The sequence below is a fragment of the Cicer arietinum genome, chromosome 4, assembly GCF_000331145.2.
Source record: "Cicer arietinum cultivar CDC Frontier isolate Library 1 chromosome 4, Cicar.CDCFrontier_v2.0, whole genome shotgun sequence".
In the NCBI taxonomy this organism is placed as follows: Eukaryota; Viridiplantae; Streptophyta; class Magnoliopsida; order Fabales; family Fabaceae; genus Cicer; species Cicer arietinum.
The window spans coordinates 54,980,140-54,993,879 of NC_021163.2; the positions used below are offsets into that span (position 1 = coordinate 54,980,140).

Below are 13,740 nucleotides of genomic sequence, written 5' to 3' on the forward strand. Positions count from 1 at the left end.
GTAGCATTGAGACAGCTTGGCTACCCTATGTTGGAAAAGCCAGATGATAAGTCGCTGGAAGCTTTTATTTTGCTCAATACGGGTATAGTAGACCCACTTATGTTGCGAAGGATAAGTCAAGCTTGAGAAAAGATCATCAGAAAAGGAAAAGCACTTGGATGCAGAAGTTGCAGTACAAAAGAACCCTATCAACAATGGGTAAAAAATAGAGTCCAAGAAATCAAGTTGCCTTTCCACAATACACCCTCGAGTGATCAGGAAATATTTGAACCTACTCTTGCCACCAATGAAGAAGTAGGAGAACTCAAAGCATTATTGTTGAAATCTGAGGAGGAGAAAAAAGAGTTACAGGCGAAGTTAGAAAAAGTCTCCCAAGAGAACGAGAGCTTACAATCAGAAAACACATGTAAAAGTCAGTTTATTGAAAGAAGTAACAAGAGGTTGAAAATTGAAAAAGAAAATAAACTTGACATACAAGATTGTTTGAGAGGTGCAAATGAAGAGTTAGATGTGCGAAAGCAAGAAAAGAATGCAACTATCGAAGAGGCCTATATGTGGAAGCAGTTGTGGACAAAATCCGCAAGCTCTGAAAAAAAGATAAAAAAGGAGTTTGAAGATTTAAAGAAACAACTGAAAGAAATGGTAGTTGAGTATGAAAGTCAAGTAAGGAATGAGAGGCAACACAAAGAAGAAATTGAAGAACTACTCTCAAAACATCAAGACGCACTAAGAATAGAAATGGATAATTCTAGTGAGCTAAAGAATTACATTGATTACCAAGAAAAGATCTATAGTGACCTAAAGGACGAAACCTTATATTGGGAGGATCAATTTATGGTGTTGCTAGGTCAATTAAAGAATCAAGAGATCTATAAAGAGCTGGAAGATAAAGGAAGACATTGGAAAGACTGCTTTTCAAAATTGGCAATGCTAGCTAATCAAGCAGTCTTAAAAATTCCAAAGCATCTAAGAGAGATTGATGCGGTAATGCATTCGTTGAATACTCCAGTCAAAGTCTACAAGTTCGTTGAATATTGCAAAAATTTGATAGAAGAATTGGAGGAGAAGATTGGTTGTCCTATTAGAAGAGAAGATTGAAATCCCATAGTCAATGTAGTTTTTAATTTGAATACGATGTACTCTTTTTCTTATTAATGAAGGATTTTCTATTTTGATTTCCAGTCATCATATTTTCTTCACTAATAATTTGTTCTTGCTATTACCTAAGGCGTAGGATTCCCCACTATCCAACTATCATAATTAACTAATTTATTTCATTTCCATCACATTCATATTTTCATACTCATAGAAATTTTAGTTATTTATTATTTTTTTAATATAAAAAAACAGACAAAAATCAATAAAGCTGATTCCCCGACACCCTTATCGAACGCGCGCGAATTCCAAGATCATGGATGAACTCGAGCAAAACCAAGAGGTGATAAGAGCGGATGTCAACCAACTGAAGGAAAAAGTCGATCAAATCTTGGAAGCTATACAAGCTTTGGCAAGGAAGGAGAATATAGATGGGGATCCTCCAATTGTAAATGAAGAACACCAAACTACTCTTTCTCATCCACCGGGTTTTACCCCGACTAACCAACAATTCCGCAATGCAACTATGCAATTTCCTATATATGGTATCCCGCCTAGTTATACTCAGCCTGTAGTCATCAACCCCATAGAAAATAACCAAAACCACTCAGCTGTCAATCCCCAAGACTTAAACCAATCACAAATCCCACCTCATCTGGGCTATGTGCCACCCCAACACACTTTACCCACAGAAAATATTCGATATAGTGTACCTCAAGTGCCCCATTTTGATGCTAACGGGAATTGGCATCAACCTCACATTGGGGATGATACACAATCAAAGGAAAAATTCCATGTCTTGGAAGAGCGAATAAAAGCAATTGAGGGATATAATGTTTATGGCCTTGAAGCTCTCGATATGTGTTTGGTTCTTGATGTGACTATCCCTCCCAAATTCAAGGTTCCTGACTTTGAAAAATACAAGGGCAACACATGTCCTAAAAATCATCTAACTATGTATTGCAGAAAAATGGCTTCTCATGCTCATAACGACAAGCTGCTCATTCACTTTTTTCAAGACAGATTGAGTGGGGCATCGTTTAGTTGGTATATGCATCTCAAGCAAAATCGAATTCGTTCATGGAAAGACCTGGCCGATGCCTTTTTGAAACAATACAGGTACAACATTGACATGACCCCTGATAGGATGCAATTGCAAAATTCATCGAAAAAGGATAATGAATCTCTCAAAGAGTATGCACAGCGGTGGAGGGAAATGGCTTCACAAGTGGAACCTCCCTTATCTGAAAGAGAAATGGTTGGTATGTTTATGGATACTCTTCAGTTGCCTTTTTATGATAAGATGATTGGGAGTATATCATCAAACTTTTCTGATCTGGTCATGATAGGAGAAAGGATAGAAAGTGGGATGAGGAGTGGAAAGATCGTATGTGCAACAACTGGCATAAAAAGACCCCAGATGACCTTCACAAAAAAGAAAGAAGGGGACGCTGACGCTGTAATGGTAAACCCCAAAGTCTCCTATTTTCCACCCATTAATTCTCATCGACCCCCAAATTTCCAGCCCCCGATACCACAAACTCCTTACATTCCTTATCCATATGTGGCCGCAACCACACAAGCCTCATACCCGCAATATCACCCTTCAAGACCACCTTTTTATCAACCACCACCTACCGCATTTTCCCAACAAGGTCAATGAAACCAAATTCCAATCTCAAATCACTACAGACCACCTGTCAATCAAAAAAGGATAACCCGTTTTGACCCAATTCCTGTCACGTACAGCCAATTGTTGCCTCACTTACTCCAAAATTCAATGGTAGTCCTGAGGCCAATGAAACCTCTAGAACCACCATTCCCGAAATGGTATAATCCTAATGCCAAATGTGAATACCATGCTGGAGCCGTGGGGCATTCTATCGAAGATTGTCAAGCCTTAAAAACTAAAGTGCAAGAATTGATCAATGCAAAATGGCTTACCTTCAAGGAAGATGGTCCCAACATGGGGAATAATCCTTTGCCGGGTCACGGAGATACCGCTGTCAATCTCATTGAAGAAGAGATAAACAAATATACAAAAGATAATCACGTATTGACCATAGAGCCATGCGTGGAAAGTGATAGATCTTTTCCAAGACCATTGGAAATCCTCTATAGAAAAGAGAATCCTAAGCCAACTCATAGTGGAAAAAATGCAATAATTTTCCAAGCACCAATTTCTTTTCCTTATGAAAATAACAAGGCGGTACCATGGAGTTATGAAGTCACATCTCATTTAGTCAACCACCAATCAGGCGATAGCTCTAAACATCAAGGTACTGATGTCACTAACATCTCAGGGATTGGTGGAATGACTCGGAGTGGTCGAGTATACACTCCTGAACAACTTAAGAAAAAGGAGGTTCATGGAGAAAAAGGAAAAGAAGATATGTATCATGCCATAAAAGGACAAGAGATCAGTAAAAAGATGGTGTCTGAAGAAGAAGCTAATGAAATTTTGAAGTTTGTCAAACAAAGTGAATATAAGGTGGTGGATCAACTAAATCAAACCTCTTCCAAGATATCAGTTCTCTCCTTGTTATTGAATTCTGAAGCACATAGAAGGGCACTGATGAAAGTTTTAAACGAAGCCCATGTTACTCATGATATCACTGTCGATCAGTTTGATGGAGTTGTCGGTAACATCACTGCTAGTAGTTGTCTAAGTTTTAGCGATAATGAATTACCAGCTGAAGGGACGGATCATAATAAAGCACTACACATCTCTGTGAGGTGTCACGATCATATTCTTGCACGAGTGTTAGTAGATAATGGTTCATCGTTAAATGTCATGCCTAAATCAACACTATCAAAATTATTTGTTGAGGGAGCCTGTTTGAAGCCTAATGCTTTGGTCACTACAAGAAAAGAGTCATATACCTACGGAAAATTACCCATGGATGTCAGTTAGTGGATAAATTATATAATATCTATAGAAAAACCGTGGGTAAATTTGTTATTAAATAATTTAAATTTTTTTTAATTGGTTTCCACGGTTTGTCCGTAGGTAAAATAAAAACTCCGTGGGTAACATTAAAAAAAAAAAGAAACTCAACTTGAAGTTGCCAAAATTTAATCGTATTTTTTGTTACCACTGATTATCCGTAGGTAATATCCGTGGGTAAATTGAAAATATAATTTTGTATATTAGTTTGTTTTTTTTTTTAAAAAAAAAAAGTTAAGGCCGTTCACAAACAAAACCCTTCAACGAGTTCAGTAAGCAAACAAAACCATTCTCAAACCCTTCGCAAACCCTTCAACGCCGTTCGCCCTTCAACGTTCGTGTTCTCAACGTTCGCCCTCTCTGTCGTTCTCCCTCTCTACCTCTCTGCCGTTCGCCCTTCAACGTTCGTGTTCGCCCATCAACGTTTGTGTTCGCCCTTCAACGTTCGTGTTCGTGTTCGCCCTCTCTGCCACTTCAAATCAACGCCGTTCGCCCTCTCTGCCGGTACCGTTTTTATTTTGCTTTGATTCTGATTTTATTTTGCTTGGAATCTGATTTTGTTTTGCTTGGAATCTGATTTTGTTTTGCTTGGAATCTGATTTTGTTTTTTTGCTTGGAATCTGATTTTGTTTTGCTTGGATATTTTTGCTCCCAAATCAGCCGGTTCTGACAGGCTCCCAAATCAGCCGGTTCTGTTTTCAAAACATAGGCATAAAGTGGTCATGTAAGGGTGATATTATATCTGTTTCAAAATAAACAACCAGATTTGGAGCCTTTAATGTACACATATTGGATTAACACTAGATTGGATTAAAATCTGTTTCAAAATAATCAACCAGATCTGTAAGGGTGCTGATTAAGCAAGTGGACTCAACAAAAGCAAAGCAATTAAGTTTCTATAAACAGGATAAACAACTTGGCTGACACCAATGTTTAGTGCAAGTCTAGAGACTATGTGAAATCCTGCAAAACAGAACTGAAGAACAAGTAATGCTACAAGAAGCTTCACTTTTTCTCTCATAATACTTCCCATTTTTTTAACAACTTTGGAATGTTTATGAGGTGCAATAACAATGAAAGGTGCTTATATAGATAGAGAGAGAATAATCTTGAAGGAATATTAAAATTATAAGGTTTTTGTTAATTTTAATAAATTTTAGTAGTTACATTATTTGGTCCCTTTGGAATAGTAGTTAGTAGTTGCAAATAAATGTAAAGGTTTAACAAATACTCTTTTTTATATTTGGCACATGTGATAAATGTGAAGTGTTCAATAATATGATTGGGGATGTTTATATGCTCATTAGTTTTTCCTTTTCCTTGAAGTTATACTCTTATAGAAAGTGCTAGTTTTGTTGGGTTGATTATAACTTAACTTAGATTTATGTTTGGATCCTGAACGTATATGCCTAAATTAAGAATATTTGAATTAAAAGGTATATGTTGCTGATGAGAAAATCAAATAAATTATTTCTTACAAATTCATGATTTGCAACACTGTACCATACATAACTCAATCTAGTGAATTGAAACTTGAAAGCTCATAGTAATCATAGATTTCTTGATGTAATCCAAATATAATACGCATCTTTTTACCAATGCAACAGATTCAATGCCAGTTTAATGTTAGAATCGCTTCGTGGGAAGAGGATGATGTTTGTCGGTGACTCCATTAACCGGGGTCAGTATGTCTCTTTGATATGCCTTCTCCATCAACTCATTCCCCAACATGCCAAATCCATGGAAACCTTTCATTCACTCACTGTCTTCACAGCCAAGGTTTAGTTATTCTTAGCTTAATGCAATTCACAATAATTTCAGCTGCAATATTATTATGTCATATATTGTTCATATTCTTGCTTTTAATTAGGAATACAATGCAACAATTGAGTTCTATTGGGCACCTTTTCTTCTTGAATCAAACTCCGATAACGCTGTCATTCATCGGGTAACTGATAGGATTGTCAGAAAGGGTTTGATCAGTAAGCACGACCGCTATTGAAAGGCGCAGACATTGTGGTATTCAACACCTATATTTGGTGGATAACTGGCTCCAAGATGAAGATATTGTATGTTCTTCCAATCTATTTAAACAATTGTTTGCTCATTTCTTATGCAAATGGCCACTTTGTATAATAATAACACCTAATGTAATGTCTACTGAAATTTTTAGGCTTGGCTCATTTAAAGATGAAGCAAAAGAGATTGTTGAGATGTAAACAGTGGAAGCCTATCGCATGGCTATGAAAAGTGTGGTTAGATGGGTGAGAATGAACATGAAACCTAACAAGACTAGAGTCTTCTTCACTAGCATGTCACCTTCTCATGGAAGGCAAGTTTAGTATAATCCATCACAATTTTTTTTGGTTTTTTATAAGCTACAATTTAGTACGATAACTATGTTTCAATCAGGGCTGGGGGTTGGATAGTTCAACAGGTTTGAACTAAGGGTTAAAGGAGTTAAAGGATCTTGATTCAAATTGAATGACAAAAAACATATGTAACCAATAAAAGCAATATTCCAATACTATACTTGAGCTTCATTATTTTATTCTAACAAAATAATAGTTTAGTATATGGGAATACATCATGCATATAGTTAAAGTACTACATTATTTTGGCAGGAGCATAGAGTGGGGAGGAGAACTAGGAGGGAGTTACTACAATGAAACAACACCAATTGAGGACTCCTCATATTGGGACTCTAATTCACTCAAAAGTATAATGCAAGTGATTTGAGAAGAGTTCAAAAAATCTAAAGTTCCCATAACATTTCTCAAAGTTACTCAACTTTCGAGGCTCCGCAAAGATGCGCATACTTCAATCTACAAGAAGCATTGGAATCTGCTGACTCGAGAGCAATTAGCTAACCCTACTAGTTATGCCGATTGTATACATTGGTGTTTACCTGGACTTCAAGACACTTGGAATGGGCTTCTTTTTGCTAACCCTACTAGCTATGACGTCGTCGTCATCCAGATTATGACGAGGATGAGTCTAACAATGATGACGGCGAGGAGTAATACTGGTTTTAGTTTCAGTTTCGTATAGTAGTTATGACTACTTATTTTGTTTAGACTTGTAGGCATTATTTCGTATACTAGTGTCGTTATGTGTATTTTGAAACTTATGGCAGTAACAATGTGCTTATTTTGAAACTTATGGCAGTAACAATTGTCCTTATTTTGAGACTTATGGAAGTCAGAATGTGTAATTTGAAAACACTATTTACATAATATTTCACTTTGTTATGACAATGATGTTTAATATGCTTACAATTAATTTTAAATATATTTTAAAAATACAGGAAATTGTAAAAAAAACAAAAATAGAATTAAAATCATTTTTTCATTACCCACGGACAATTCATGGATACAATTATCAATATCAAATATAAAATAGTAGACTTTGTCACGGATGGTCCGTGGGTAATGTAACTTACGACCTTTCCGTCGCTAACTATCTATTATTTTTCTACGGCAAATCTATGAGTAACGTTACCCATGGAGACGCAGTGGGTCATATTACCCACGAACAATCCCTAAGTAAGTGTGTCCCACGGCTTGTCCGTCGATAAATATTTTCCTACGAGTGATTTAGCTAGGAACTCGTGTCTGTGGGTAATCCGTGGATAATTTTACGTTACCTATGGACAGTCTGTGGGTAAAGATAAAATTTGCCGTAGGTAATAACAGTTTTTCTTGTAGTGGGTGGTGAAAGCGTTTGATGGATCTAGAAGACAAGTTGTTGGTGAGATTGACCTGCCGATTCAAATCGGACCCCATATCTTTGAGATAACTTTCCAAGTGATGGATATTAAACCGGCGTACAGTTGTCTTTAGGGAGACCGTGGATTCACGCTGCTGGAGCATTAACATCCACTCTCCATCAAAAGCTAAAGTTTATAGTGAACAATAAGCCTGTGATAATATCTGGGGAAGAAGATATGATAGTGAGTCATCTATCTTCTACAGGATACATTGAAGAAGCAGAGGAAGCCATTAAGACTTCCTTCCAAGCATTAGAAATCGCCAATTCTATCTTCATGGGTGAAGGATTTCGTTTAAAAGAACCAAAACTATCTACCACATCATTTAAGTTTACAAAATCCATGTTGGAAGGAGGAGCTTTTGTTAAATTCGGGAAATTGATAGAAATACCAAAAAAGAAGGATAAGTACAGGTTGGGATATGTACCTACCAAAGTTGATCAAGAGAATGCTGTAAAAGAAAAACAAGAAAGCAAACTAGCTCGCTGGGAAAATCGGGTACCAAATTCACAAAAGATCCCTATTTGTGACATTCATCAAACTTTTCAAAGCGCTGGAATGATATATGCTGATCAGGTGGCTGTTGCGGAAGAGGATCATGCTAATGAGGATACCCTCAAGCTAGTGTACCCTTGTCCTCCAAACACAAATCTCAACAATTGGAAGATAATCGAGTTTCCCGTGTTTGTTAATTCGTGTTCAAAGTAATTATGTATTTTTAACTCCTTTTGCTCTGCCCAAGGCTATAAGGATAACAAGTTAGGGCATATGTATTTCAATTATGTACTTATTATCAATAAATACATTTTTGAATTCTCCAATTGGTTTTTTTTTTTTTCTTTCTCTTTTCTCTTTTCTCTTTCTTTTGGCAATCCTTATTCATATTTTTTTTCTTTTTTTTTTTTAACTCCTTTTGCTCTGCCCAAGGCTATAAGGATAACAAGTTAGGGCATATGTATTTCAATTATGTACTTATTATCAATAAATACATTTTTGAATTCTCCAATTGGTTTTTTTTTTTTTCTTTCTCTTTTCTCTTTTCTCTTTCTTTTGGCAATCCTTATTCATATTTTTTTTTCCCTTTTTCTTCTTAATTTAAACAATGCAGATTCGAAAATGAATATGTTGAAAATAGCAGCGCTAGAACCATTTCTTGTAATTTTGAACGTCTGATTAATCATGTTGATGAGGATTGTGAAGACGATTGTGAGCTTCCCCCAGAATTAGAAAGCTTAATTGAACATGAAGCTAAGATAACCCAACCCTATCAAGAACCTGTTGAGGTGATCAATTTAGGGACTGAGCATGATAAAAAAGAAGTTAAAATTGGTATGTCTATGAAAGAAAGTGAGCGAGAAAAGTTGGTTAAACTTTTAATTGATTATGTGGATATCTTTGCATGGTCATATCATGATATGCCCGGGTTAGATACTAACATAGTTGAACACAAGCTACCGCTCAAGCCTGAATACACTCCAATTAAACAGAAGTTGAGAAGGATGAGACCTGATATGTCGCTTAAAATTAGAGAAGAGGTCAAAAAGCAATTTGATGCTGGTTTCTTAGCAGTAGCAAAATATCCTCAATGGGTGGCTAATATTGTACCAGTTCCAAAGAAAGATGGAAAGGTTCGAATGTGCGTTGATTATCGGGATTTAAATAAAGCTAGTCCTAAAGATGATTTTCCTCTACCTCATATTGATGTCCTAGTGGATAGCACTGCTCAATACTCTCTTTTCTCCTTCATGGATGGTTTCTCAGGGTACAATCAAATCAAGATGGCTCCCGAAGATATGGAAAAAACTACGTTCATCACACAATGGGGGACTTTCTGCTATAAAGTGATGCCATTTGGATTGAAGAATGCCGGGGCAACCTATCAAAGAGCAATGGTAACCTTGTTTCATGACATGATGCATAAGGAAATAGAGGTTTACGTGGATGATATGATCGCAAAATCTCGAACTGAAGAAGACCATGTTGTTAACCTTCAAAAGTTATTTGAGCGACTAAGGAAGTTCAAACTTCGTTTAAACCCTGCTAAATGCACATTTGGTGTAAGATCAGGCAAATTACTTGGGTTTATCGTTAGTCAAAAAGGGATAGAGGTGGACCCAGATAAAGTAAGAGCAATACAAGAAATGCCGGCTCCACGCACTGAAAAAGAAGTTCGTGGCTTTTTGGGTAGATTGAATTACATTGCAAGGTTTATATCGCACCTCACCGCTACATGCGAGCCGATTTTCAAATTGTTGCGCAAAGACCAAAAGGTTGAATGGAATGAGAATTGTCAAAAAGCTTTCGAAAAGATTAAGCAGTACTTATCAAAACCTCCCATCCTAGTGCCTCCTGTTCACGGGAAACCACTTATTATGTACTTAACAGTACTTGACGAGTCAATGGGCTGCGTACTGGGGCAACATGATGAATCTGGTAGGAAAGAACATGATATTTATTATTTGAGCAAAAAGTTCACCAGTTGTGAAGCAAGATATTCACTACTTGAACGAACATGTTGCGCATTGGCATGGGCTGCTCGTTGGTTGAGGCAATACATGTTATGTCATACAACTTGGTTGGTGTCTAAAATGGACCCAATTAAGTACATCTTTGAGAAACCTGCTCTTACTGGAAGGATCGCCCGTTGGCAGATGTTGTTATCAGAATGGGATTTGGTATATGTTACACAAAAATCTATCAAAGGAAGCGTACTAGCAGAGTATTTGGCCCAACAACCTGTAGAAGATTATCAATCAATGCAGTGTGAATGGATGGTGGTGTTTGATGGTGCTTCTAACACGTTAGGTCATGTAATTGGGACAATTTTGATTTCTCCGGAGAACCAGTTCACTCCATTTACGGCTAGATTGTGTTTTGATTGCACAAACAATATTGCAGAATATGAAGCATGTGTCATGGGCATTAAAGCAGCCATTGAGTCAAAGATAAAAGTTCTTGAGGTATATGGAGACTCATCTGTCATAAAGATTCAACAAAGAGATAAACCTGCATATTGCTTATCAATAGAAGAAGAGTTGGATGGCAAGCCGTGGTTTTATGACATCAAATCATATGTTAAGAATAAGGAATATCCATTGGGTATTTCAGAGAACGACAAAAGGGTTTTAAGGAGATTGTCAATGAATTTCTTCTTGAATGGTGATGTGCTTTATAAGAGAAATCATGATATGGTTCTCCTCAGATGTGTGGATAAAGCAGAAGCGGGGAAAATTATCCAAGAGGTTCACGAAGGTTCTTTCGGAACTCATGCAAATGGGCACACAATGGCTAGAAAAATCTTAAGGGCTGGCTACTACTGGTTGACCATGGAATCCGACTGCTTTAGTCACGTAAAGAAATGTCACAAATGTCAAATCTATGCTGATAAAATACATGTACCACCCACTTCTTTGAATGTTTTAACATCACCATGGCCATTTTCAATGTGGGGAATGGATGTTATTGGACTCATCGAGCCTAAGGCTTCAAATGGACACCGGTTTATCCTAGTAGCTATTGATTATTTCACAAAATGGGTTGAAGCCGCTTCTTATGCCAATGTGACGAGAAGTGTGGTTGTCAGATTCATCAAAAGAGAATTGATTTGTCGATATGGATTGCCAAATAAGATAATCACTGATAACGCGACTAATCTGAATAACAAAATGATGAAAGAGTTGTGTGATAATTTCAAAATTCAACACCATAATTCTTCTCCATATCGTCCGAAAATGAATGGGGCTGTAGAAGCAGCAAATAAGAATATCAAGAAGATCATACAAAAGATGGTGGAGACGTATAAGGATTGGCATGAAATGCTTCCCTTTGCATTACATGGCTATAGAACCTCTGTTCGTACCTCAACAGGGGCAACTCCTTTCTCATTGGTGTATGGAATGGAAGCGGTACTTCCCATTGAAGTTGAAATTCCCTCAATCAGAGTCTTGATGGAAACAAAACTGGAAGAGGCGGAGTGGGTTCAATCACGATTTGACCAATTAAATCTCATAGAAGAAAAAAGAATGATAGCTCTATGTCACGACCAACTATATCAAAATAGACTTAAAAAGGCATACGAGAAAAAAGTCCGTCCTCGAGAGTTTCAAGAAGGGGACTTGGTGTTAAAGAAAATACTGCCCATAAAAAAATATTTTCGTGGAAAGTGGACCCCGAATTACGAAGGACCATATGTTGTGAAAAAAGCTTTTTGTGGAGGAGCTTTAATACTCGCAGAAATGGATGGAGATGACCTTCCACTTCAAGTAAATTCAGATGCAGTCAAAAAATATTATGCTTAAAAAGGGTGATGAGCTCGCTAGGTTGAAAACCTGAAAAGGCGACCTAGGCAAAAATTAGAGCATCCCGATGGATTGGAAACTTGGAAGAGTAGTCCATGCAAAAGATAGGGATAAAAAAAAATCAAGCACTTCAAATTGGGGCAATTATTATTCTTGGAAGCTGATTATTAGGATTCTTAAATTACAAGAATGACTACGTTTGTTATGTCTCCACTTAAATTAAACATACTCGTCCCCACATTGTAACCCCTGCCTCAATTGTTCTGCTTTTAATGTAACGAATGTACATTTTCCAATATTGTCATTCGATCTTGTACGTTACACTCTTTATATACCAATCCAGTTTCATTATTGAGTGTTCTATTGTTTCAAATTTTGTTATATAATAATAAATTTTGGAATTTGAAATATGTGAAAATATAAAAATACTTTAAAAATTTTGACACTTGAAAATATACACGGGAACTCGTTTGATTCTCAAGATATATGAGTGCGTGAAGAATAATAAGGAGGGTAGTCATTTTAAACAATGGATTTCTGCTTCACTTCAAAAAAAGCGGTCATTCGATAGATACGAAGAGTCATCATGTGGAAACAATATTTGTCTTTATTCATCCATTGAGTCTTGGGACGGAGAAAAGCATAAGGATCGGGGAATCAAAGAAAAAAACAAAAATTTATCTATAATGCATGACACATAATTTACTCATACTCACATGATCCATGCATCTTCATTGACACTTTACCTATACTCAATGCATGACACTTTACCTATACTTATCCTTTTTATCTACCTCCAAGATTGGACCAATTACGATCTACGCATCGGAAAACAATCCGAAGACGATCACTTTCATTTCTGTAGATCTATGCATCGGTAACCAATCCGAAGACGATCATTTTTAGTTTCTATAGATCTACGCATCGGTAACCAATCCGAAGACGATCATTTTTAATTTCTATAGATCCACACATCGGTAACCAACCCGAAGACGATCACTTTCATTTCTATAGATCCACACATCGGTAACCAACCCGAAGACGATCACTTTCATTTCTATCAATCCACGCATCGGTAACCAATCCGAAGATGATCACTTTCATTTCTATAGATCTACGCATCGATAACTAATCCTAAGACGATCATTTTTAATTTCTATAGATCCATGCATCGGTAACCAATCCGAAGACGATCACTTTTCTATAGATCTACGCATCGGTAACCAATCCGAAGACGATCATTTTTAATTTCTATAGATCCACGCATCGGTAACCAACCCGAAGACGATCACTTTCATTTCTATAGATCCACGCATCGGTAGCCAATCCGAAGACAATCACTTTCATTTCTATAGATCTATGCATCGGCAACCAATCCGAAGACGATCACCTTCATTTATGTCGATCTACGCATCAGTAACTAATCCGAAGACGATCACCTTCATTTACGATCACCTTTATTTTTGTCGATCTACGCATCAGTAACTAATCCGAATACATGTGTTTTTTATTGGACAAAATTTAGGTCCTTATATTTATTTATCTTTTACTTGATAACATGAAAACGAATACCATTGTTACTCATATTTTCCTATTTTTCAAGTAAAATATAATTAAATAGGGGCAGCTGT

At 36.7% G+C, this 13,740-nt stretch overlaps 1 protein-coding gene and 1 pseudogene across 1 annotated transcript; both read left to right on the plus strand.

The window, feature by feature from the left end:
- The first annotated feature begins 1,411 nt into the window (after window positions 1-1,411).
- On the plus strand, window positions 1,412-12,391 carry LOC140920117 (uncharacterized). Its single transcript, XM_073367441.1, is given in 6 exon segments — window positions 1,412-2,734; window positions 2,845-2,925; window positions 3,047-3,952; window positions 7,750-7,876; window positions 7,879-8,435; window positions 9,002-12,391. Coding segments are annotated over 6 exon segments (6,102 nt in total). The 3' UTR covers window positions 12,110-12,391.
- Window positions 5,674-7,262, plus strand: LOC140919950 (protein trichome birefringence-like 33; annotated as a pseudogene).
- Window positions 12,392-13,740: the final 1,349 nt, after the last annotated feature.